At 43.9% G+C, this 22100-nt stretch overlaps 1 protein-coding gene across 1 annotated transcript in view; it reads right to left on the bottom strand.

Moving 5' to 3' along the window:
* Positions 1–6255: 6255 nt before the first annotated feature.
* The window catches only part of CUNH3orf20 (chromosome unknown C3orf20 homolog), a 44989-nt gene continuing 29144 nt past the window's right edge, over positions 6256–22100 (bottom strand). Inside the window, exons 12-14 of the mRNA XM_067544414.1 lie at positions 19463–19605; positions 7848–7973; positions 6256–6433 (exon numbers count right to left, since the gene is read on the bottom strand). Coding sequence (XP_067400515.1) covers positions 6304–6433; positions 7848–7973; positions 19463–19605 — 399 coding nt within the window. The 3' untranslated portion in view covers positions 6256–6303. The remainder of the gene's footprint in view (positions 6434–7847; positions 7974–19462; positions 19606–22100) is intronic.

The raw sequence follows: 22100 nt of genomic DNA, 5'->3' as shown, positions 1-22100 counted from the left end.
AGTCAGAAAATTACAGGTATAATCTTTCCCAATGATACCCATTAAATACTCATTAACCTCCGTAGGAGCCCCATGTAGCATTTCTTTGAACAATTGTAAGCAATATTGGCTCATCAGGCTGCATCAACAGAACAGAGTCAAATGAGGCTCCATCCAAGTCTGCCTCCTGGCCCTTGCTATGGTATGAGAAAGTCCAAGAAGAAATGAAAGCTCAGCTCACTCCATGCTATTAGGTCACATTTACATATCTGACTTCTGGAAACTATTCACTGACCCCTGGAGACCCCCAAGGAACCTGTAGGGCTGAAGTCACAATTCAAAAGGCAAATTTCACATAACAACAATTGTTCTGGATCATAAAACTACGGCACGGTATTGGGGGAAACTAAAACTCTTAGCGCACATAAAATGTAAGATCAGTCACCACCGTTTTGCTACCTCTGTTGATGGTTGGCACCTTCCTTACAGAATTTCCCTTCTCCTATTGGGAATGCACTGAAACAGAAGTCACAGCACTTCTCAAGGTTCCATTTGGGAACCTTATGAGTAGGTGTGGAAAAAATCCAGATGCTTGCACTGTTATTGTTGTTCATGGCTGAGGTCAAAATTAAAAGAGGAAACAGAGACAGAAGAAAGTGATGGAGGAAATGTTCACATTTGTTTTATCTGCTTTTCCAACTGTAAATGTTTTTACAAGCAAATCTGTCACACTGTGGGAGGGTAAGGTGTTACAAAAGGAGCCATCAAAGTGACTAGTGAATGGACAGACAAAGGCAGACAAAGGACCCATTCAAAGGGACTGAGGAACAGAAGAGGAGCCAAGAGAGACAGTTTAGGATGGAGAGCGGTCCAAGCTTTTGATGCTTATCTGAAATGCCAAAGCTGTTAAGGTTCACTCACTTCTACTGCTAACCAGAGAAGTGGCATTGCCATGTAATTATAGCAAGTGACTTGGAGTCAGGCTTCAAATCTCAGCATGCAATATAGACATACCGTTAAAAGAAAGCTATGTCCGGGCTCTGAATCAGGTTTGAACCCAAGCCCCCTCTTCTGTCCACACACACACCAGTCTGACTCAGGTCAGCAAGCATTCAGGACCCAGATCATAGGTCCCTGCTGGAGGGCGAGGGAGGTCACAGCTTGAGTCCTGCTGTAACTTGGGTCCAAACCCTGTCATTTTGCAGTGTGGGCACAGCTCAAGTTGCAGATCCCTGTCCGAAGGTGTGCATAGTGCAGTGTGATCGCGTTAGCATGTCTGTGACACCTGCATCCACAGATTGTAAACCCAAGTTTACCATGCAGTGTCAACATACCCTGTGTGACTTTGCACAAGTCATTTTAACCTCTCTTTCCTTCATTTTCTCCATCTGTAAAATAGGGCTAATAATGATTTCTAAATTGCTCTGAAAGCCTTGGCTGAAAGGTGCTATATTGGCGCAACACATTAGTAGGTGCGACATAATAAGTAACAACAATGCTAATGCAGCCCTGACATCCCAGCTGTACATCATGCTATGCTGATAGAATATTATCATTTAAAAGGTCAGCACTCTAATCCATGATCTCTATGGCTGCAACGTGCGCTCCTCACACGAGCTCTTTTGGCAAGCACATTTCTCATGGCAGGGGCTGCTCTTTTTTTTTTTTTTTGTACCCTTTGTTCTATTTAAAGAGCCATGTTTTGCTCCAGATGTATCTTTATTCCTAGAGAAGAAAAAAAATTAACAAAGGAATAAAGGTCACAGCACATTTCAGACAATGGTTGAGTACATCTCACTCTCGTGCCCATCTGCACTGTCAATCCACACGGGATACATGTAGCAACTGGATAATAATTAGGAATTATGGCTTGGAGGGCGACTTGTAAGGCTGATGGACAGTTCATGGCACTGAATTTCTTTCCTGCTGACACTAACAAAACATGACAGGAAAATAATCAAATGAAGTCAAGAATAAAATCAATGCAACAAGCTGCCAGCAGGGGAGACTCTTCAGCTCTGCACTCCCCTTTAATTACTGAAACACAGAGGTGTCTCCCAGACACTCCAGGTTGGGTCCCCATCCTGTGCGGTGCTGAGCCTTATTAACTCCCCAGGGACAGTTAAGGGTATTCAGCACCTCCTGGGAGGCACTCAGCATTGGTAAGGATGGGGCCCTTCCTGGGGCGCACATAACCCTCACGCTCTCCCCACCAAACACACACTTGTGCTTTAGAAATGCTCTCACACCCAGCTCTAGCCATTTGCTTTTTTAAGTGACCTGTAAACAAACAAATTTAAGGGACATAAGGAAAACAGAAATCACAGTGTTATGAAGGGTGTAAATCAGGGCAAATTCTAGACCTGTAAATGTAACAGAAAAATCCTTATCTGTGCTATCAATAACAGAAAGACGAAAGAATTTTTAAAATTTTTATTTGCTTTTCTCCACTGTTACTGTTTCCTTCTTCCCTCCTCCCACTTCATATAACTTAGTTTTACTGACAAAGTGGATCAATTTCTTTTCCCCAGTCATAATCAGTTTCACTTTCCGGTTTTCCAGCCCTCCTAAGACAATTCAGATACTCTTTTGGGTTGCAAAAGCTGCGAGGGAATGTTTAAATGCAACAGAAGTGTTTTAAGCATATTAGGTCTTACCATACTACATTAGATGATAATATTTACTATTTATATATTTCTTTAAAGATAGCCAAGTGGCTGTATGTTAGCCAGTTTGTATAAAACACTTTTTTTGGATCCATAATCTGAATTGTGGTAATGTCCCTTTAAATGTGATGATATATGTCTTTAAGGGTCTACAGAAAAAAAGGTTACATTAAAAAAAAGTGATGCTGTAATACACTGTATGGGTGTATGACTCAATGAGAAATGCTGCCCTCCAGTGTCTGCCTCAGAGAGAAGATAAGAGTTTGCTACTACTACTAGCTGAAGGAGAGCTCAAGTTTTAAAGGACTATGTTTTTGGCACTAAGGATGATGTTCTGGGCTCAGTTCCCCTCATGTGTGGGTGTGCATTTTATACAGTACTTGTGTCTGCAGCACATGCATTCATTGCAAGATGATTTTCCATATTTGCTATTCAGCTAGGTTAATTAATCAAACCGACCCAAAGGTACACTATCCGGTTGAGATTACCGAAATCTAAATCCATTAGCTTTTGAAAATTTTACCCTCTTTTATTTTTCTTCTAATTTGACAGTGACCATGTCCATTTTGTTTCACCCATTCCTTCTTTTAAAGTAGATGAAGCAATGTACTGCTTCTGGGCAGTGCTGACTGAGTCCAGGTTCTTATATTTTACAAAATCTTTCGTGGCTCCAGACAACCTCAGAACATCGGAATAAATGGTGCAGTTCAATTTTTGCCTGTCATCATTTAGCAATTGCAGCATTTGAAGATGTGCCTTGAAAAAAGGATTGATGCAGAGAGCTTCGGTGCTATTCCCAAACATTGGAGGCTGGAAACATTCTTCTAAATGCTGTGCCTTCCACAGCTTGAGGCTACCTTCTTACTCCTTTGGCTCCTAGACAAATGGACAATACTTGGGAGCCCTGAAGAGACACTTTAATACAAGAGGAAAATCCAAATCTGTGTAATTGGTAATCTACAGGACAAACCGAGTCCAATATGACAAGAGCTCCTGGGATGGCAAAGATAGATGGACATATAAAAATATGTATCATCTCAAAAGAATGTGACAGGATGAGATTAGGGTAGGTTTTTTTTGTTTCTTTAATACACATACAAAGCCAATTGCTGAAGTGCCAGGCCAGATCATGTGCTTAAATGAAAGCGCCAAGATTTTTCTATCACCCATTGTCTGGACACGTGTTCATAACAAACATATAAATAAAACTCAAGCACCAAATATTGCTAAAGAAACATCAGCATCTGCAGACATTTCAGTGGTTCCCTGGCAGTGGCTGGCTCTGAGCTTGCTTCTTGGAGGCCACTGTGCCCCTGGAAGCCAAGTGAGTTTGCCAAAATGTGCTGGAGAGAAGCCCACCTGTAGGTTTTGAGGAGGAAAGCAGTCTGCCCTACGTGCCATTGTAGTTTTGCTGAAGCTGAGTCAGTCCTAGGATATTAGAGAGGCAAGGTGGGCGAGATAATATCTCTTATTGGACAATCTTCTGTTGGTGAGAGAGACAAGCTTTTGGGCCACGCAGAGCTCTTCTTCAGCTCTGTGTAAGTACGAAGGCTTGTCTCCCTCACCAACGGAAGTTGGTCCAATGAAAGATGTTACCTCACCCACCTTGCCTCTTTAAATGCCATTGTAAGATAACGCTCCCTATGTATTTAAAAACTAGGGCAGTGTGTCAGTGCAGTTTTCTTTTGTGTTTACCCTTAGATAAATTCCACTCCCCCAGGAGCTCTTCACTGATGGCTTTCTTCTTTTATCTGCAGACAATGGGCTGGATTCACTCCTGCAGGCACAGGGATGTGAAGTGTCCTCCTGACAGACACAGGGGCTGTTGCACAGGATAAGAATCTTATTTCTGGAGGTGGGGGGCAGCTTTCAATTCTGACCAGAAAGTCACATGGCAGGAGCCCATTGGTTGGGGCTGCATGAAAGATGCACTGAATTATCTCATAAGACTTTAAGGTCAGAAGGGACCATTGTGATCATCTAGTCTGACCTCCTGCATATTGCAGGCCACAGAACCTCATCCACCCACTCCCGTAACAGACCCCCAACCTCTGGCTGAGTTACTGAAGTCATCAAATCATGGTTTAAACACTTCAAGTTACAGAGAATCCACCACTGACCACTAGTTTAAACCTGCAAGTGACATGTGTCCCATGCTGCAGAGGAAGGTGAAAAATCCCCAGGGTCTCTGCCAATCTGACCCGGGGGGAAATATGACCCCAAATATGACACTCAGTTGGTTCCTGAGCATGTAGGCAAGACCCACTAGGCACATACCTGGGAAAGAATCCTCTGTAGTAACTCAGAGACCTCCCCATCTAGTGTTCCATTCCAGCTATTGGGATTTTTGCTACTGGCAGTTGCGGATGGGCCACATGCCATTCTAGGCAGTCCCAACATACCATCCCCTCCATAAACTTATCAGTCTCTAAGCAGTTAGGTTTTTTTGTCCCCACTGCTCCCCTTGGAAGGCTGTTCCAGAACTTCACTCCTCTGATGGTTAGAAACCTTCACCTAATTCCTTCACCTAAAACCTGTTGATGGCCAGTTTATATCCATTTGTTCTTGTGTCCAAATTAGCACATAACTTAATTCCTCTCTCTCCCTGATTTTATCCCTCTGATGTATTTATAGAGAGCAATCATATCTCCACTCAGCCTTCTTTTGGTTACGCTGAACAAGGAAGCCAAGCTCTCTGAGTTTCCACTCATAAGGCAGGTTTTCCACTCCTTGGATCATCCTAGTAGCCCTTCTCTGCACCTGTTCCAGTTTGAATTCATCTTTCTTAAACATGGAAGACCAGAACTGCACACACACTATTAATTTCCAGATGAGAGCTCACAAGTGCTTGTATAATGATACTAACACTTCCCTGTCTCTACTGGATACCTGGCCTGATGCATCCTAGTATTGTATTAGCCTTCTCTGCCAATGTGCCTTCATTCCGACCTATATCAAACTCAGTTCTTTTTCAGTTGTGGGGGTCACCCCCACAGCTCTGTCAAAATGCCTCAATCCTGACCTGCTTTATTCCTAGTTATTTTGGAGATTCCCCCCTCCCCTTTCCCACAATCTGCCAGTGCATCTCAGTATTGCTTGCCAGCACCTCTTGTTTATCCCAGTCCTGGAACTCTGCAGTTATATAGAACTGAGTGTACTATCAAACTGGTATTTTCCAAGCAGGATGTTATCCTCCTCTTTTCGCTTCTTGCACCTTTACTGCAAGCCCTCGGAAATGCAGTTACTCAAACGAGCTTACCACAGAGATTTCTCTAGGTTCTGGGTTCACCTGGGCTTGTTCAATCTCAGTTCATTCACCTGCCTCTATTGCAAAGATCCTAAAATGTTGGTGGACACTTGTTAAGCAGACACTTAGTTGGAATCCTCAAGGATTTGGTTTTCTTCTATAGACCTGGGGTGTTCCAGGGGTTGTGAAATCACCGGGGCCAGTGTACATGGGGAGGAACCTTCTTTAAGTAAGGAAAACAAGACCAAGCAAACCAAGAAGCATTTGCTGGCTGCAATTTTATATTGAGATTTGATAAGTAAATATGGCCTGTTACTAACAATCAAATGTAACAGACTGGAAAAAATGTCAGAGCATGTTGAGATAGATGTAGCTGTGTCTGTATCTCTATGAAGCAAATGACTGGGGTGTCTATTGACTAGTGTTACTACTTCTTCTGCTGTCTTTTGCTTGTGCTGTCTGAGGTTTTTGGTTTTTCTTCTTCTTCTGCTGCTGCTCTTGCATTGAAAAGATGCACTTCATGGCTGTCAAAGCCTTTAATCTAGTCAGGAAAAAACAGAGAGGATAAAGCGGGGTTGAGTTGCATTGTAGTTTGTTTGAGGACAGACTACTGCAAGCATCAGTAAATCAGATCCTAAATATTTCATCTGGGAAAAGTAAAGCCGCGCTAGAAAAAGCACAGTTCAGAAATATAAAAATGTGATACCTATTAAAACAGCCCCCTTAGAAATGGGCTAACCCATTTAAATGGCTAAGACAGTCCGAACTGTATCTTATTTGACTTCATCCCACTCTCCTAAAGCTAATCTGTTCACCTAGGGGAGCTCTGATTAGAAGATAGGAGGGGACCAGATTAGTCTGAACTGGAGCAAGGTGCACACGAACCAAAGCAAAGCAGGAAGGTAAGTTTGAACTTAGCTCTCAGTTATAGCAGAGAAACACCTATCAAATCAATTAGTCCCGTTTGAGGAGGACTACGTTAGCATGAACTAGGGACCTGAACATTTGAGCCTGCAGCATCCACATAGTGGAGTTATAGTGCAGCATTTTGATGCACACTGCTATTCACACCCCCTGTAGTCCAAACTGCGGGACAGTACAGATGTGCTCTCACAGCTGAATTCATCCTCCAAGGTCTCATTTTAGGCTTCCATAGGCTTTGTGGGCTAAATTCAGTCCTATGTATATTCATGGGCAGATTCCCATTGTGTCCAGTGGGAGATTCACAGGAATATGTCAGAGTGGAATTTGGGTCGCAGAAAATTAGAGCTGGAAAGGTCTATTGTGTGATTATGTTCACCTATTCATCCAGAACCATTCTCTGGAGTGTACAGTCGATTGCTTTGTCTAGTCCTGTTCCAAATGACTCAAGTGATGGAGTTTCTATCCCAGGGAGAGTATCCTACAGTCTAAGAGAGCTCAGCGTGAGCACATTTGTCCCAATAGCCACCCTATACGCTATTTTTTCAGTTTCATCCCACTGCTCCTAGTTAAATCCTACGGATTTAGTTCGTCTTCACGAACATAGTTTTGCATGCACCAAGAACAAATGGCATGTTTTCCTGAGGATTTCTGTGCATCCCCACATTCCCTATAGCACTTTTAAGAAAAGGCAGGATTATACAGAGTCGCCTTTTCCACTACTTGCCACTCCTGCTGTAGCAAGTTATCTCCTAAGTGGAGGGAGAGGGATGGCATCTTAATCTCAAAAAGACACCAGTCCTTTGCATAGCTTCGTCCTGCACCAATTTAAAAAAAGATGTAGTTTAAAAAAGATGGGGTTAGAGAAGAACTAACAGAAATCCCAAAAGGTCTGCAAAATAATTCACTCCCATGGCCCTTCTTTCTCTAAAGACCAAATCTTTAACAGAGGGCAGCGAATGGGGCACTTTACTGAATGCACCTGCAGATACGTCAGCTAATTCCTGGCAGCCTTCCCTGGGACAGCTACTTACATCTTTATCTTGGAGCGGGGAATGTCTTTCCCCTTGTGTACTAAGGAAGGTTCTTCACTAACTTTCTCCACTGGATCTTGTGGGCTCTTCAATTTGTCCTGGGAAAGGTCCTCCACAGAGATAGCACTGCAGAGACAAAAATAATTGGATTTGGCACTGCCTTTAGCATTTCAAGCCCATCTGTTCTGCATTGCCAGGGGAGGGCCAGAACCAGACATCCAGACCTGAACGCAGGAAGTGTAAGGCAGAGCCAGGAGCAGAATCCAGAGTCTGGTGCCTTGGCCACAAGCTCATCATCTTACATCCTGCGGAATGAGCTTTCTTAACATTATTACCTGGGCATAAACAGCCACTAAATAGTGGATCTAAAATTATCCAGCCCTTTTTTGAATTCCATCAGTAGCCAATGGGACAAACAGAAGCGGGGTGATGTGGTCTGGTAGACAGGGCACTGGACTGGGAGTCAGGAGACCTGAGTATTATTCCCAGCTCTACCACTGACTAGCTGTGTGCTCTCGAGCAAGTCACGTCACCTCTCTCTGAGTCTGTTTCCCATCCCACCTTTGTCTGTCTTGTCGATTTAGACTGTACGCAATTTGGGACAGGGATTATGTTTTACACTGTGTTTGTACAGCAACTAGCACAATGGAACCCTGATCTCAGTTGGGGCTTGCAGATGCTACTGTAATATTAATAATCGTAGTAAAATTCAGAATCAGTGTGTGTCCACATGCACATCATTTACTGCAGTGTTGTTCTTGTTGCACCCACTTACACCGGTTCTGAATCTTGCCCATCTCCATCTGGTTTCTATAAAAGTGAGGGAGATTAAATCGCTGTCATTTTGATGAACAAAACTGGGTTTCACCATGGAAGATGGCAAAATTGGGTAGAACTGAAAGGCGGAAAAGTAAGATTTTGCACAAGTTGATATTTTGCCTTGTTCCACTGGTGGAAACGACCCAACGTTTGTCCTGAATACTCGCACAGCTATGAGTGGAATCATGCCTCAGCACAAATGTATAGTCTTTAAATGCAATACACACATTGTTTAAAACAAAGCCAAACACTTTGTTCTTTATAACTGCCCCTTGCGAGCTGGAACTAAAACCTTACCATCCATTTTTAATTCCCTCCAGAGGCTCACAGTGGCTTGTCAGGGAAGCACCAGAGTTCTGTGGACAGTGCACAGGGCCTGAATATTTGGGTCCAATTCCCAACCGTGCCACTACCTCACTGTATTAGCAAAGGTGAACCTCTCTGAACACGAGTTTCCTGGTGTAAGATGGGGACAGCTATGTTGATCCAGCCTTGTGAAGCACGTTCAGAGCTATGCTGATATGGAGGGCTTCTTATGAGTGTTAGACTATAGTTCAGTTTTGCACTCTTGAGAACTAAGCCAGGGTCAGTAGTTTGCTGTCATAGGGTTGCTGAACTGTGGTGGTGGTGTAGATTTAGGGTTGCTCCGTTTGAGTACCGGGTAGCTGACACTGCTTATCCACAAGAGAGCATTGGGCGGGGGGGAGGATTCACATGTAAGGATCATAGAGAACAAGATGAGACAAAAGTCAAATTTGGGGCTTATCAAGCATAATAATTTCCCTTTAAAATGCATTTTTCCTAACTCGTTCTTTATACCTTTACTAGCCCCAAGATAAAGCAGTACAGCTTGACAAAGAAACCCAATATCCAGAGAGCTCCTAAAGGATGAAGTGAATAGTGAAACTTCATTACACTAAATGGGGCTGATCGCTTTTGTGTAATGAAGTGATGAGCAGCGTCCATTATGAAATCCACCTATGATCACATTCTCTTGTTAAGGGAGAATGCATACCTGCAATTCTCTTGTAATAGTTTCTTACCTTGTGTCATTTATTTTTTCCTGGCTAAATTAATTCGTAAGCCTCACAGTCCCAGCAGATTTCAGATGTAGTAGTGCGAAATTGCACTTGAAAGAGACCATCTGGATCAGAGGCATCGAACTTTGCCCAAGTAAAGACGACACTGGCAACACCGCATAGGCGTCTCCTCTGTATCAGCAGAGGATGTAGGGTGGCTGCGCTATAGGACTTCACAGGCCTTAGCTCTGTTAACCGTGAGCTGGACAATTGCTGTAGCGTACCCAAACCATGTGGAGCTAAACACAAACCATTTTAAAAATATGCTATGGTAAATATGGACCGTCACCGACACATGCACACACGTGAGCCCTCTTTATAGGGTGAAATCATCAGGCCTTTTACATGTGTGCATAAGGGCAAATGCCGGGTTTCTGCTGGATGGGGGAGGGAAGGGGAGCAAAGCAGCAGAGAACCTGTCTGGGGAACAGTACAGCCCCCTGCATGCTGGGACAGACAAGGTGTCTCTTTCCAGCGAAATGGAGGCAGGGTTCGGGGAGAGTGGGAGTAGAAATGCGGCTGTGTTACTCATGAACGAAGAACTGACCACATGGTCCAAACATAGTATGAATCTAACAGGTGGAGAGGTCAGAAGAGCGCTACACCCATTCCCATTTAAATTATAATCCTCCCAGAGCAGGAAATTTAGTCATTTACATCTCCAAAGTATCGTGCATTCAATATTAGCCTCCCATAGTCCGAACACCCAGCACCAGCCATCAGTGAGCTGACTAAACACCAGGCCCTGTGACAGACCCTTCAGCTCGGCTAAGCTTCCGCACATTTTTCATGCTACGCCTTTATTTGGGGCTTGCGCAGTTTTTCAGGCTAGGGCTCACAGAGAAGTAATTTTTTATCCCCACAGAAGACTCATACTGCAGGCAGACATCTCACTCAGCTAGAAGTAGGTCTAAAAGTCTGTGCACTGTACTGCATTGAAATAATTCAGGGCTTTCTTTCTACTTCTCCACAAGTGGAGTTTCACTATACCCAAGGTCAATGTGACCCATCTAGCTGAGGTTTCCCTAAAGCACCTGTCATAGTAATATCATCTCAGCACGTATATAGACAGATTCTGGTGTATGGAGAAAGAGAGAGGAATCGCAGAGTTGCCACAGAAACTGATGAGGAAAGCATGTTAAAAGGAGACACTTTACCACATTTGGAGAGCTGGAAGCTAGCTAATAACCCTCAGTATATAGAACATCATATCAATGGCCTCAGTTCTATAATACAAGAGCAGGGCCAAGGGAGGCACTACTGTCAAAGTTAGAAGCTGTAATCTCACTATATCATGCCAGGTCAGAAACTGCATCAGCGCCGAGTGAAGGAGTGCAGAGTGACACCACAGTATGGATGACAACAAGGGTCACACGTCAGTTGCATCCCTCAATTGGATTCATGTCACTTGAGAGGCATCCCAATCAGCCTGCTTTATGAGATCCTCGTGAGGACGATATTTACAGTTTACTCGCATTCTGCAGTAACCTGATATATTTACCCCACACTATTCCGCAAGATAGTTGGTGGAAAAATCACAGCTGGGTGGAGGATCTCTGACATTAAGGGTGGAAATGCTTTGGGCTTTATTTTTCACTACTTGCTTCATTTTATCTTGGATTGTTCATGATCAAACAAAATGAGATTTCTCACTGAAGTACCCATAAACGGACTAGTAGCTCAAGCAATAGAAATCGCTGCTATCCAAGGAGAGGCAGCCATCCAACAGGTGAGACCATGCCTTGCAGCCGCTGCCCTTTCCAATCAACAGCTAACAGCTTCAATTTCCAGTGCCCCAGCTGCTGTGGCCTATTACTTACATACTGCTGGTGTCTTGGGTATAATGTAATGAGATGCTTAGCCAGGGCGATTCTTGTCAACATGGGCCTGGTTAAACTGATCCCCAGGGTGGGGGGAAATGTATTCAGAGGGGTGTTAGGGTTTTGTTGTTGTCTTCCTACACCAGGGATACCACCACAGTATAAAATCTTTAATTTCCCAGAAGCAATATTTTGTATTGCAACTGGCAAGATTTTCATTATCCTGGTCAGAACTTTTATTAACATTAGTACTGGCTCTGTCCAGCTAACTGCACTGACTGTGTCAATGCTCATAATGTGTGCAAGGGTCACTCTACCTCAGGAGACTTATGGGAATACTGCGAAGAGGAGGCCAATGGATCAGCAAGTCTGCATACACATTTTAAATGACCAGCTGTAACCCGGCTCTCAGAGCACTGTGCAGAGGCTGTCCATTAGGCTCAGACAGACACATCCTATATGAGCCATTTAATACTAATATCAGAGCACAGCGCAAGTAGTAGTCTTTTACATCTTCTTTTGCTATTCCTCTTAACAATCTCCACATTATTCAAAAATTGGAGACACTGTGACTGAGAGACGAGGACAAAGGACTGGGACTCAGGAGATCTGTTCATAGATTTACCACTGACTGGTCTTTGGCAAGTTACTTAACAACTGAACGGGTTGGAAATATTGGAGTGGGGGCAATTCTGCGGAAAATGTTGACTTTTTGGCAAAAAAAAAACAAACCCGTAAAAATCAAAAACCCAAATCTTTCAGATGAAAAATGAAATATCCAGTGTGGAAATGCAGCCACTGTGCCTCGTGGGAGCTACATGTACATAGGAGTACAAGGGAATGGGGATATGTAGCAATAGCAACCAAACTCCAACTCACATGAGGCACTGTGGCAACATACGCAAATTGAAATCATTTCGTTTTCAGCCAAAACCCAAAAACTGTTCAGTTTTGGGGCATCTGTTGGATGAAAAAATTAAAAAATGTCCAGAGAAAGATGACACTTCACTAAAAGATTCATTCTGTCAAAAACCAAATTTTCCATTGAAAAACAGTTTTGAGAGAAAACTTTTGAGCAGCCATATTTAATCAATTTACACTTCAGTTTCCCCGAAGAATGGAGATAATGACACTTTCCCACTTTATTACTTACTTTGAGAGCCTTGAACGAAGAGCATCGTATAAAGTGTTATACAGTAAAGCCGAGGAAATCCTTCGTGCCAGCATAGACTCTTGCCATCTGGTATTTGCCTGAGCAAGAAATTGCTCTGTGGTTGCCTACTATGAGAGAGGATTTCCTGTGGTTTTAAGCATGAAGATCAGTTGGAACTCAAGTTCTTTGAAGAACTGGACTGAGTTTTCAGTGGGCTGTGCTTTTGAGGGAATATTCCCACAAAATGAATGCCTGAAGTAACATCATTTTCAGGATTCTCCTGCATGGTGCTTGGAAAGTTTCCTCCAAAACACTGCAGAACGGAAGAACCAGTCAAAACATGCAATAAGAAAATGAATGTCAGAAGAAAAGAAAAGCTGGGATCCACTCAATGTTGGCTTTATCCGAGATCTTTTAAAAAGCAGAAGTTGTTTTGGTCCGATTTTGGGGAGATGTTGGAAAGCTTCATCCCAATGTATGTGGAGGGCTATTCAAACTTCCAACAGCAGGAAAAAAGCCCCAAACGTCCCGCCTGTGGACATGACTTGCAGACAGTTTCCTTTGTTCCCTCCATTATTTGCTTTAATTTGAAAGCATTTTAACTATTAGCAAAGTTCCAGCCTGTGTCACCACACTCAATTATTCACAGCAATGGACAGAGACATTGACGGACTGCATAGGCATTAATGCAGTTTAAGATTGGGAGCTGCTGGCTCTTTGGTAATTTATTACAGCCGATTATGCAGACCAGCAGAAACTCAGGGACTTTACTTACAATAAATGTGCAATACATAATCCATCACTACCTGAAACATTAACTGGATAACCCAGTTCCTTAGTCTCGGTGGGATTTAAGGCGCCAGTGGTTGCACGAGACACAATCTTGTGTTGTTTTCTGCATACCCTCTCCAGAAGTAAATTTCACTGTTGGTACGTTCAATGCAATAGCAATACTATTGCAATATTATTAGTGCTAATAAAAAATAATAGCAATAGCATTTAAATAGCGCTGAGAAGTAACAGGGATTTAAGACTCCTAAAATAACTCAGCAAATGTTATGACTCTTCTATGCATATTTTGCTGCTGGCATGCTGAGCCTTTAAAACATGCACTACTAAATGGGCAGTACTCTAGGAAACTCGATTTTGTCTTAAATTGTCTATTTGTCTTATGACAAAGCAATTGTGTATTCACCTTCCTCTTACTCCCACTCTCTGACGTGCTTCAACAAGAACAATATTGATCACTTGCTATGAATTCTTAAGAATCCAAATGGGTGGGGTGGGATATGAACCTGTCTTGAAAAATGTTTCATAAACAGTTCAGCTACCTTCGATCTTTCCTGAAAACTCAGTGCCAGAGATTTGTCTCACTGACCTTCAGACTGACAGGTTTTCCTTTTTTGCCACTTTCCAGCATTCCTTTTCTATGTCGAATGCCTCCTATTTCACAAGCCTTCAGCTTATTTTCCTGCCCACACCCCAAACAGTTCACAATGGCACGCACAGAAGAGAACACAGCTGTGGTGTTTTCCCGTTACTGGCTGAACTTGGTAGCATGGTTCTGTTTTCTTGTTTGTTTTTAAAAATATACCACCACTACCCTGCATTAAATCTTTGGGAGACTCCAGATAGTGACTGCAGTCCTTGTTCTGTTCTTGTCTGTGATAAGCCAGCTTGTAATTATTATGTTCATGTAAATCTTGGTGGCCCTGACATTACCCCTTCTGTACAGTCCCACATCTCCATTTACTCCCAGTACCAAGTCAACTTCAGCACAACTGGAAGTGAACTTCTCACTGTTTCTCTCCATCACCAAATGCACCATCCTCCCCATCCCCTGTGTGTGGAAGGGAACTGCTATCTGATTCAGTCCCGTTCAGCTCCCTCCACCTCTCGGCTGTTACCATGCCCTATTCGTTCTTCCACTACAGCATCTAGCCAAACTGGGCTTTCTTCTCCATTCTGCCTGACAAAAGGCTTGCCCTTCACCGAGCCCTCCTCCCTGGCCTCCATGTCTCACTTATGCCTACTGTAGCCTGCTGAGATCAGGGGTGCAGCTGAGGCAGGAGGGAAGAATTTTGCCTTACATTGATACATTTTCCACACTACAGAGTCCTGGCTTCAGACCAGCAGAAGGGAAGGTGGAAGCCCTTCAGAACGAACAGCTGAACCTCACTCATGTTTTTGTGAGCAAATCTATTTGTGACCAGGGGACCGCTTGGCAAGGAGGAGCCGCATTCCACCTCACTCTCCCACCTGTCTTTCCTCCCTATCCGGCACGTTCTGCAAGGAGAATGAATGCCTGCGGCCACGACACAATGCTTCTCTGTTTCCTCCCTTATCTCAGCCTCATCCGTCAGTCCGAGTGTAAGATCATGGTCAAGCCCCGGTGACGTAAGATGGCTTCCTGATTCCTGCCTTCCCCATCGCACCGAGACATCTTGTTATCAGCATGCTCCCGGCCCTCTCCAAGGGTAGGCGTGCTGAAACGCCGGACTGCCTGGGGGTTTTGAGCGTTCTGCCCCTGGACCGTGTAAAACACTGTACAGTCTGAAATACAGCAAACGTCCCTCCCGTGGGTTACTCCCTGGAACACAACAGTCCCCAGATATACCTAAGTCTTGTGCCATCATTGTGCTTCCTGCACAGACCCCACCCGGACATCCAAGCATCATTGCACTTGGTTAGTGCAAGGCTATGAGCTAAAAGTCTGTCCAGAGTAGGGTCTTCTACCAGCCTTTCAATCTAATTGAATCTATCCTATGCCTTTATTTTAAGCATCCCTCCCCGCCTCCATAGTGCAGACAGTAAGCCCACAAATCAGTTCCAAATGCACAAGGGCTGGGAGCACAGTCAGACCCTGAGGAGATGTAGGGTCTACTCTATCCCCGGTTTAGGCGCATTGACATTAATGGAAATGGACCCGGGATGGATTTGGTCCAGTGTGCTTTGTGTTACTCTTGACTGTCCATCACCTCCACCCCCAATTTACACAGCAAAGAAGCACTGACTGGCTCCAGAGTTGGCTACACTGGCTCTCCTCCTCTGGAGAGGGGGTTTCCAGAACGTGCATGATTTGGGTCCGCAGGTTTCCTCTGAGGCATCTGAGGATGCCTTTGATTAAACCTTTATACACAGACACACAGTGAGAATCCTCTGAAAGTTTGATAAACTTGCCTGTCTACCTTGAGGCCATGCAAAGTAGTGCCACTTTGAGGTGACCCCTGTTCTATGTAAGCAGCCTGGAAAATGTCTATGGTCCTGGATTAAAAAGTGCAGATCAGTTTAGCACTGAACCCCTATACAGCCTGCAAGATTGTCTATGTTCTATTCACAGTAACATAGGAACTGCCATATCACATCCGACCCATGGTCCATCAAGTCCAGCATTCTGGCTCTGACAATGGTCAGCATCAGATGGTTTAGAGGAAGGTGCAGGAAACCTCACAGAAAACAGTGATGGATTAACCTGCCCACAAAGTTTCTTCCTAACCTGATGTCCTTGCTCAGGCAAACATCCACTCGGAGCAAGGACTGAGTAAAATATCTGGCCCTAAAATTTGAATACAGATCAGCAATATAAGATGCCAAGAAAGAAGAGGAGAGAGAGAGAGCGAGCATGCACTGACCTTTGCAGTGTCTTAAGGGGAACCTGCAGTTGCAGAGGTTTCAATGACCTTTGCCCTCCAAAGACATAAAATCCCCTGCAAGCAAACCACTAGTACCCAGCAGGGAAAGGGTCAATCACCCTTGCTGTATCAATCTACTACACTGAGGCAGATTCCAGTACACATGTAGTCTGTGTTTCCTGTCCAAGAGCAGCAAGTTTAAAATGAAAACCAAAACGAGGTAACACTGTTCCTGGATATTTTTGCTACCCATTTTACAGCCCCATTAAAAATAACTTCGACCTCCGAGAACATGACTGCAGAGAACATCACATACCACAGGAAAGAACAAGCATTAGTCAGTGGTGGGGAAGGGTTACTGTAAGAGACTGCAAATGAGTTCATACCCTTCCTATATAATACGTGCAGCTAAGGATTTTCTCATCTGGTCTAATAAACTCCAAACACCCAGCTCCAATTAACCCTTTGAATGCTAGATGTGCTGTTTGGGGCAGATAGTTTAGCATGGTGCAGTGAATGTGGATGGAATCTGGACATGGACCTCTCATTGCTAGTCTACACACCAGTGCCTGCTACATGCATAGCATGAGATATTCCCTTAAAGCACTGGAAAGAAGTTTATTTGGAGTTACCTATTTTATATAACAGCTAATGCTTAATGCTTTTCCTCTGGGAGCTGTAGGAGCTTTACAAAGGAGATTCAGCATTATTGGCATCGTTTTACAGATGGGGAGATCTAAGGTATTGAGGAGCAGGAGTTCCTCCAAAAGTAATTGGCCTTCTAAATCCCTTAGGTGTTTTTGAAAAATCTACCAGAGTGACTTGTCCAGGGTCACACATCAAGATGGTGACAGAGTGGGAGATAGCACTGAGATCCCTGTATTGCCAACATATGATCCTATCCACTGGGCCACGCTGCCTCCCAATTCAATTAGGCTGTCACCTGTTGAATATTGTGTTTATTTTATTCATTTGTATATTTATTTCTTTATTGTATGTTTCATTTATTTTATTTTAGTTGTAGCAGATCTGTGATTCTGATTTGTCTAGCACACTTTTTGTGCATCCATTTAATTGGATTTCAAATGGGATTTTTGAAAGTATATATGTCCACACTGTAATCAGAGGTGTGACCGCAACATGTGTAGACATTCACTTGGGAAGTGAATTAAGATAAACTGAATCAAGGCCACTTTGATAACAGCATCCTCACAAGAATTTAATGCGGTTTAACTAACCTACTTCAAATCCACACCTTTAGCTGATTCAGATTAACTTTCCTGGATGTCTCCCTGTAGACAAGCCCTGATTCAGGAGCACAAATCTCATTGAAAATCAGATTGCCTAGTGTTCCTAAATCATGGACTAGCTGCTAGAGTACATAGCCAGGGGCCTAGGCAGGCCTGTACAGTCCGTGCTGCCATGGCTTCGCTGCTAGTGTTGTTTGAGTTTGTTAGATCAAAGTGACCTCTGATATTTCTGTGCCTGCAGGGTGGAAGAAGGGGAGCAGAATTTGCCTCAAAAATCAAAGGGGCTCAGAGTGGGGAAATCCTTCTGTGCTTCTGGCTTGTAGCGGCCCAGCCACTAAAGTCAGGATACTCAATAGCACAACCCAAACCTTGGAGTTAGACATTCCAGCCTTGCTATAAAACAGAGAGGAGAAGAGTGTTGATATTGAAGCACCCTCAAAGGCCTGGACTGTGCTTGCGCGGGAAGGGGAGGGAACTAGGTTCCCATCCTGCCTGTATAACTGGCTTTGAATTTAGTCTAAAACTGCCTCATTTAACCACTTCCTTGACATCTAATGTGTCATGTAAATTGGCCAAACAAGCACACACCTAATGCAGCCTGCATGTGCCAGGAGGTTCCCTTGGGACCTCTGGAGAACATTGAAATGCCATGGCTACAGCACAGAGGCTGGAGCGGTGCAATGAAGTAGATAACTGCCTGCTGGTTACAATTTAAGGGCTAAATTTGAGGGGGGGGGAGACGGAAGCTTCAGATATACAGGGGAAAAAACCTGTGGAATGAATGTGAAAATATATGCATAGTAGTCAATAAAGTATAGGTCTCAAGGTGAGCCCCATAAATGCATCTCTCTACCTCAGAGGTATGGGAGAGTTTAAGGGCTTCTACACAGGGGGTTATTTTGGAATCTCTATTCCTGAATAATTCCCTGTGTGGATGCTCTTAATCTGGAATAAGTGTGCCGCATTCCAAATCAGTTTAATTCAGAATAACTCCATGTGTGGATGCTCTTAGTTTAGCATTAATCAGGAATAATTATTTTGTTTTAAATTCACACCCTATCTTACTCTGAATTAAATTCCCACTGTAGACATGTCCTAACTGTGGTATAGTTCAGCTCTGTCCCTGAACTGCAAGTGAGTAGATCTTACTTAAGTTGTAGGGCCCAGTGGGGCCATTCAAAACTGTCGCTTGACTCCCAGCAGTAACTAAATTGAACACATTCCCATTCCAAGGCTGTGGAAACCCGCAAATGCCAGAATAAAAGGAAACACCTCAGTGTGGTCAAATATTCATCTCTCGATGGCAGCCGCGGTAGGCAGGCATAGCAAAGGGTTGTTGAAATCTCAGGCAATCAAGATGGAGATGTTCAGTTATGTGGTTAAATCCTCAAATTGGCTTAGAAAATCCCAACCCAAATTTGTAAGCCAACCCACTGACTTAGTGAATTGAAATATAACAACATAGCTACATCCCCTCCACATCCCTCACCAGCGTCCTTCCCAGTACATGCTAGACCAGACCTTTGTGAGTTTTGTCTGTGCTCTGGGCGTGCCCACACAGTCGGGGTGATCAATGAAGCTCTTAGTTATGCTCCTGTCTATCGAGATACAGTGCTTTGATTTAAGGAGCTTCCAGGAACCTGAGACACATGAGGGAAGAATATCCCACTTGGTCCCACTTTTTTTCTTCCCTTATTTTTTCCGTTCACGCTGTTTATTAACTGGAACAGCTGATAATGACTTTTTCAATGCACCCAAGCTCCTTATCACGGCCCCCTCAATTTCTCCAAGTTAGCCCAGTTCATGTTACAAACAGACCTCAGTGTGACATGGGCCCCCCTTTCCCGCATTTCCTGCTTTACCTAAATTTGAAACTCTCTGGCAGGAAGTGACCCATCTTGCAGTCCAGGCGAGCTTGGCGGATCTGCTTCAGCAGGTCCTTCTTGCTGCAGCCATATCCGTTGAAAACACAGCCCCCAAAGAGCAGTTTCCCTCCAGCGTACATCTGTTGACAAACAGGCAGGAAGAAGAAAGAGGAAAAAAATGCTTTGCAATAAAAAAATAAAACCAAGCATGAAAGCTGGGGCCAAATGGCTTCCCTTTCCTGTTTTGCACAGGACTCTTAGATGTTTTCATCCAGTGGTTAGGGGCTCTGACTGCTGCAGGCACACTCTCTGCCTTCCGAGCAGTTAACACCGTCAGTGCTGACTGGAATTCAACTCACTTTTTGGGGTAAAAAAATATGGGACTGTCTGCCATTAGAAGGGCAAAACTGCTTTCACAGTATGGAGATGTTTCTATGAAACTGCTGGACATCAGTGACAACTAGTTACTACGTTGTACTTTAGGAATAGTGTAAAGTAGACTGGATAAGATCGTAACATACATATGGCTGCGTGATTTCTGGGCCTATTCAAGGTCATATAGTTGTGTGGAGTTTGGTGGTTTCCCTTCTCAGGAGTTTTATTGGGGAAAATATTGTAGGTTCTGATCTGTGGCATGCTTACACGCAATGAATTTTCTTTGAGCCAACCTGAAATATCAAAGCATTCCCCCCTCCTTCCTCTGGAACAGCTGCTGGAAGCATCAGAGAATCTGGAGAAGTGAATGTCTGAGCACTTGATAGAAGTGTACATAGTAATAATGTGAAGCTGGTGATGTGTGTGCATAGGACAACTTTTTCCATTTGCATGCCTCCCTTTATGTCTAAGTGCTGGTTAGGAGTAGAAACAGAAGCATGAAAAGTCAAGAGAGATGCTGTTTATATATCAGATATCTCCTGACATGGTTTTTGTGAGACCTCAAACCTACTCTTGCAGATCAGAGGTTCAAGGGAAGTACTTAAGCTGTGCAAAAATTAAGAGGTTTTTTTACATATTCTTTTGATCGTTTGTTTCAATCTGTGTGGGTTTATTAACCCCTTCCCATGAAAGATAAGGCTGAATGAACCCAAATGATCAAAATGATACCCACTGGAAACAGCTCTGGTTTTCCTGGGTTGGGATGAAAATTTCAGCCAGCTGAAAAATAGGAAAAAATTTTGTGAAAACTTTTGCAAAAATTAATCAATTTAACTGGGGGGAAAAAAAATCAAAATTTGAATGTTTTCAAGCAGCTACAGAGCTGATTGAAAAAATGGGCTGTATTTTTCACCAAAAAATATCCATGAACATTTCACCCTTTTTAATTAAGCTGAAGTTAGTTCTGCTTTGAGCAGGGGGTTGGACTAGATGATCTCCTGAGGTCCCTTCCAACTCTAATATTCTATGATTCTATGAATTAATGGTGAGTTAACTCTGAAACTTAAAATGGTCAGCAGTGAAATAGTTAACTGTAACTTCCAAGTCATTGAGGAGTTTGGGCAACATGTTTAGCAGTGGATACTTCTGCTTACATTCTGTGGCCTTACTTCCCTAGTTAGAAGCTATGTGAATCCAGAGTTTCATGGGTTTGCTACTCTAGCCCAGAAATCAGTCCAAAGCTGGGTCCAGGTTTGCAACTTTCTGCAAAGCCGGGTTCTAAATTATTGGGTCCAACCCAAACTGAACCCCTGAGTCTGCTGCGGTTCATCCGTCTCTACTACTGTCCACAGGAAGTTTCCCCTCCCTGCATTTTCTTCATGCCACTCCAGTGATGCATATGTCAAAAAGGGCTCTCTGGAGAATTCCCCCAGGAAAGGGGTGGCATAGCTAGTCCTACACCATCCTCTTCAGCCCCCAGCACAAGGGCCTGGTTGGGGGCAGGAGGGAGAGGAGTGTCTAGGGTGTGGAGTACTCCATTTGTTGTGGAATACAGAGTACCCTCGTAGTGGCTAATGGAAACTACCTTCCGTTAGAGCAGCCCTAGGAGCCGCTCTAACTTACACTGGGGACCAAATGCCTGTCCTCAAAGAGCCCTGGAATCTCAGAGGTGTGACGTTATCACAAAGCTACCTTTGCACCCACCTCTCCTGGGCTGAGCCTCCTGCAAAGCACAGCGTGGTTCTGGGCCCTTCATCTTCCACCTACAGCAGGATACATTCTGCAGCAGCTTTCATGTAGTTCATGATTTGCAACAAATAGATAGATTTGCGTTCCATATGAAATCTTAATATAGCCTTGACAGCCCTAGAAACTTTGTTCCCTGATTTGGGGCAGTGCAGGAGAAGAAAAATTACAATTCAATACCAGGCATTCTATTTTTCCCCTAGTGTCCTTTGCACATAAATCATAAGGGAAAGGGGATATTTCATGCCAAGACTTATGGAGGAGAAGTGACTCAGTGGAACAAAGGGAGAAAGTTTCAAGCGCAGGGGGCAGCACAAATCAATGCGCCACCCTGCCCCAGCAGTAGACCACCATAGGAAGGAGATCTAGGATGAAGGTGGCAAAGGCGGGTAGCAAAGCGAGATGGCCTATGGATGTGGGGGACAGCAGGTGGCATCAGAGAGGGGGGGTGGAGATTTGCGGAGTAGAGGGAGTCGGCGGATATGAAATCAGAGCAGCGGTGTGGAGGCTGGAG

Source organism: Emydura macquarii, unplaced genomic scaffold (genome assembly GCF_026122565.2).
Source record: "Emydura macquarii macquarii isolate MOO-44397 ecotype Brisbane River unplaced genomic scaffold, CSIRO-AGI_Emac_v2 contig_968, whole genome shotgun sequence".
Lineage (NCBI taxonomy): Eukaryota > Metazoa > Chordata > Testudines > Chelidae > Emydura > Emydura macquarii.
This window is presented reverse-complemented; position numbering and strand designations above follow the sequence as displayed.